Consider the following 4869-nt stretch of genomic DNA (forward strand, 5'->3'; position numbering starts at 1 on the left):
CAATTTCTTCTTCTTCTTTCTCTCTCAATTCTGTGCATTGTTCTGTTCGCCGTTTGGATCCTGTATTTTGCCCAACACAACTCATAAGTCTCCTCAACTAAGAAAAACAATAAGCCAATCTTGCTGGTAAGCGATATAGCAACCATATTTTTCTTGAATTTGGTAATTGGATAATAGATAGTGGGGCTTCAGACTATATGACATCTAATCTCTCAACTATATTCCCAACTTATAAATGAAGCAGAAATTTCAATTTTTGAACACTAGAAACCATAAATAAGATGAGATCTTTTCGATTCTCACAACGGCGAAGAAATAAAGAAAACCCGACTATAGAGTGGGAAAATTCAAAATAGTACCCAGATCTCGAGAAGATGATTTAGATGCAAGATTCTCGGCGCGGAGAGAAACCGTTTCGATGCGATCCAATTCAAATACCAGCGGACATAGTGCACAAGTGTTTCCGAAATCCAAGGAAATTAAACGTTATAGATGTGGCACGTGAAACTCATCAATACGGACAGCATTATTCTCCACAATTTATGCAGCCAATTGGTCCCACCTACGACCACTTCCTCTCATAACATTTGCCCCAATTTTTCCATTGCCATCACTCTCCACTCTCCGCGCTGATGGCTTCTTATCCCATCTTTTCTCTCATCATCTTAGCACTTAGCTCTCTTCTACCATCACTCTCGATCTCCATCTCGCCCTGTGACTTCCCGGCCATCTTCAACTTCGGAGACTCCAACTCCGACACCGGCGGGTTATCGGCGGCTTTCGGTCCTGCTCCCCCGCCCAACGGCGAGACCTTCTTCGGGATGCCGGCGGGGAGATACTCCGATGGACGCCTAATTATCGACTTCATTGGTGCGTATTCATGCCAATTACACTTCCTAGTTCATGATTCCAAGTAACTCTTCCTCTTAATTTATTAGTTCTTTTATATTTTCTGTACAAACTTAATGAGTAGTATCTATCTCCAACCCCTTACTGTGTGATCATTGGTGGAAGAAAGGGTAAGATAGATTGAATGATGCAAACACAAGGGAACAAGAAAAGATGAGGTGTTTTATGAGGAGAGGGCAATGAGCAAGGTTGGGTTCAAAAGGAGACGGCTTCCGACCCACACACGGAAAGCGCCCATGTGACTCTAAGGTTAATCTATGGCCGGTCCCACAAGATGCTGCAATTATTCTTCACTAACCACCGACACTAAGGAAAGCATATCTAGTAGACATCATGTCAATGTTTTGCACCGTGCAAATACAAACGTGATTGAAAACTTGCTCTCGCGAACCACTTCTTATCTCTTTTTCATCTTTACAACCTATCTTTTCAAATTATTTATTGTTTCCGTATAATAGTATGGTGACACCAATGTTACTAAGAAGTTTTTATTTTATTTTATTATTTCTTTTTTCATGAACATCCTTTTAAATATGGATACCCTTCTAAAATTAATATTTATATGTATATCCTTAGAATTGTTATTCTATTCTTTTTTTTTTTTATGCTTGTTTTTGTATATGGACCCAAGCCATATTAACGGATACCCTTAAGACGATCGCAATGAAGGACAAAAAAATAATTTCAAAATTTTATTTTATTTTTATTTAAAATAAATATGATTTTTATTAATGGTGTTAGAAGAATTAAATAGTATTTTATGAGGATACAGAATTAAATATGAATTTTAAGAGAGTATTCACATAAATTTGAATTTTTAGAAGGATATTCATGCAAAAAAAATTTATTTTATTTTACAAGAATTTTGAGTGCTAAGCACAGGGGAGTGATCACCAGGCTTTAAATAGTTGTCCAGCAACATGCATATTTAGTCATAAGTGATTTTAAGTTTTTTTGCCACTGTGTATTGACCACCTAACTGGTTCCACCATTTATGTTGTGGGTCTTCAGCCCAAAGCCTGGGACTTCCTTATCTAAGTGCATACCTTGATTCGGTCGGGACTAATTTCTCCCATGGAGCCAATTTTGCGACGGCAGGATCAACGATCAGACGACAGAATAAAACATTATTTCAGGGTGGTTTTAGTCCCTTCTCCTTAGATGTGCAATCCTGGCAGTTCTCTCAGTTCAAATCTAGATCCCAGTTGGCTTACAAACGAGGTAATTACATTGGTTACTGTTAGCTTGCAGTTGATTTCCATTAATTTTGGGATGGAAATGTGTTTTGCTGAAGGGATTAAAACACTTATGGATTTGATTGGCTTCATGCAGGAGGAGTTTTCAAGGATTTATTACCCACTGAAGATTACTTCTCTCGGGCTCTGTATACTTTTGACATTGGTCAAAATGACCTCACTTCGGGCTATTTTGATAACATGACAACTGAGGAAGTTAAAGCATATGTCCCGGATGTTCTCAACAAGTTCACTATAGTTGTAAAGGTATGATCAAGCTGGATGCTATGGTTTCATTTATTTATGTATTGGTAAAAGAATGCCAACGTCAGCTCCATCCAATAGTCAGACATACACCAATCCAGATAGCTCAGTTACATTAATAACTAGTATGGCCTTTAAATTGAGTTTCTTTTCCTGGATGGTCATGATGGACAAAGACAGTTCTGTTACATTAACAACAAGCAGGAGCCATTAATTGAGTATTTTTTCTAGATGGTGGTCACACTTGACATCCATACTGATCATCTAAATTGTTGGATGTGATCTATTATTTCTAAACTACTTGTTATTAAAAAATTATGTAAGTTGAAGATCTGGTATATCCAATAAGCAAAAACATGCATTAATTGTCTAAATTTTTTGACTGCTCAATACATAGAATAAAGATTTCTAAATTACATAATTTTTTATACTAAGTAATTTAGATGTTACACCTAACAACTTGGTTCATATATGTTGGATCCTCGATCATCGTCCACTCAAGACCAGCCTCACTAGTGCTATTTTGTGGATGCCTACACTAGCTCTACCCTCTGTCTCTCTATATATAGAGCTAATGAAAAAATAGTCACTGTTATAATAAGTTATTTAGTATTATAATTATCTACTAATATAACATTCAATGATCATTATTTGGTACTTGTATTGTTTTGTAAAATAATACTTTATTTTGAAAATTTATTTTATAACTCCATTATTTCCTATTATTATCTATTATAATATCATTATAACGACTGATGGTTAGTTTTAATATAAAATAGCTTCAAAGAACAAAGGATTGGTCAGCTAATGGCAATTATAACTAGTATACCCATCAATATCAATTTCGAAGAGAATCGGCTACAGTGAGATAACTCCATTATCATAACCTAGCTTGGATGTGATGATTCTGAGGCCTACACATACATGCATACATGTATAATAAACATCTGAAAATAGTCATTATCATGCAATGAAAATTACAACCATTGTTTGAGAATTTTAACGATGTTTATCAAAATGAAATATTACATTCGAAATTGAAACTCCAAGTCAGTTGGAATGGTTCTTTTGTTTAATATTATCAAATAACACTCCCACTTTTTTTTTTTTAAACTTATGTTATTTTCCATTACAATGATTAATAATTGGAACTAACTTCTCAACGTTACAATTTCTGTTTCACAACTCTATTAAGACATCTCTTTAACTACAACATGGCATGGGTACAGAATATATATGGGCAAGGTGGGAGGTTCTTTTGGATCCACAACACTGGTCCCTTCGGCTGCCTCCCATATGTTTTAGACCGTCTTCTCCTCACGGCAGCTCAGGTGGACCGGGTTGGCTGCGGAGCTCCTTTCAACGAGGTGGCCAAGCTCTTCAACGTAAAGCTCAAGAAGACCGTAAACCAGCTAAGAAAGGACCTGCCTCTAGCCGTATTCACCTACGTGGATGTCTACTCCGTTAAGTACGAGCTCATAAGCCAAGCCAACAAGCATGGTAAGTCTCAAAAGAGTTCCATCTTATGAGCAATTCTATACTATGACTGAATCTTACTGTTGTTAAGAGTTGAGGAAATTTAGAGACATTGAAGCAGGCAACATCTGACACAGGAAGCAAAACAGAAGACTAATGTGCGATGATGGACTGATATTACTTGCAGGATTTGAGCATCCTCTCGTGACTTGCTGTGGGCATGGTGGCAAGTACAATTATAATGCTCATTTGGGTTGTGGAGGGAAGATTGCTGTGAACAACACCGAGATTTTGGTCGGAAAATCGTGCGAGGATCCTTCGAAGAGGACATGCTGGGACGGAGTTCACTACACTGAAGCTGCTAACAAGTGGGTGTTTGATCAGATAGTAGAGGGTGCTTTCTCGGACCCTCCAATCCCACTAAGAATGGCATGCAAGAAGCAGCAATGAAAGCATTAGCAGTGTCTGGCCTTTTACTCTCTCTCTCTCTCTCTCGTTGGTGCTAATAATATGCATTATAGCTGATAAGCTGCCTTTGAGAACTTAAAATGCTTCTAATGGGGAAGCAAATAAATTTATGATTTGAATTATGTGAACCGTATGGGATTGTTGGAGGGGACTCATGATTTTTTTGAGTAAAATTCTCAAATTAATTTAAATTAAGATAGTGTTTCTTGGCTGTTGAAGAAAACCATAGCCATGCACATTTATGGCTAAACATAAAATTCGTAAAGTAATTTGGCATGGTCTTTGACCAACAAAAGGATGCTAAATGGACACCCCCGAAAAAAAAAGATGTGGATGGACTAATCAAGAGGTTAAATTTTATATTTGGATTGGTTGTCCATCCTGCCCTATGTAGAAAAACTTGGGTATCTTCACATCGGACCTGGTCTATTTGCTCCTCTTCCATTTATAAAAAGCTTCATTGTATCCTTCCATTTGCCACTTGGAGCAGGGTACGGTGATTGGTGATTTGGTACAT

At 37.2% G+C, this 4869-nt stretch overlaps 1 protein-coding gene across 2 annotated transcripts; it reads left to right on the top strand.

The window, feature by feature from the left end:
* The first annotated feature begins 303 nt into the window (after window positions 1-303).
* Window positions 304-4547, top strand: LOC103717564 (GDSL esterase/lipase ACHE-like). 2 transcript variants are annotated; one of them, XM_008806007.6, is made up of 5 exons: window positions 304-870; window positions 1921-2130; window positions 2242-2411; window positions 3638-3908; window positions 4072-4547. In XM_008806007.6, the coding sequence occupies exons 1-5, from the start codon at window positions 633-635 to the stop codon at window positions 4332-4334; spliced, it is 1152 nt and encodes a 383-aa protein (XP_008804229.3). In that variant the 5' UTR covers window positions 304-632; the 3' UTR covers window positions 4335-4547. The 2 variants fall into 2 exon arrangements, with proteins under 2 accessions (XP_008804229.3, XP_017700784.3); XM_017845295.5 differs by lacking the exon at window positions 1921-2130 and having other exon boundaries at window positions 561-870.
* Window positions 4548-4869: the final 322 nt, after the last annotated feature.

This window comes from Phoenix dactylifera, chromosome 4, assembly GCF_051530095.1.
Source record: "Phoenix dactylifera cultivar Ajwa chromosome 4, Ajwa_hap1_PhDact_Kaust_v1.1, whole genome shotgun sequence".
NCBI classification, from domain to species: domain Eukaryota; kingdom Viridiplantae; phylum Streptophyta; class Magnoliopsida; order Arecales; family Arecaceae; genus Phoenix; species Phoenix dactylifera.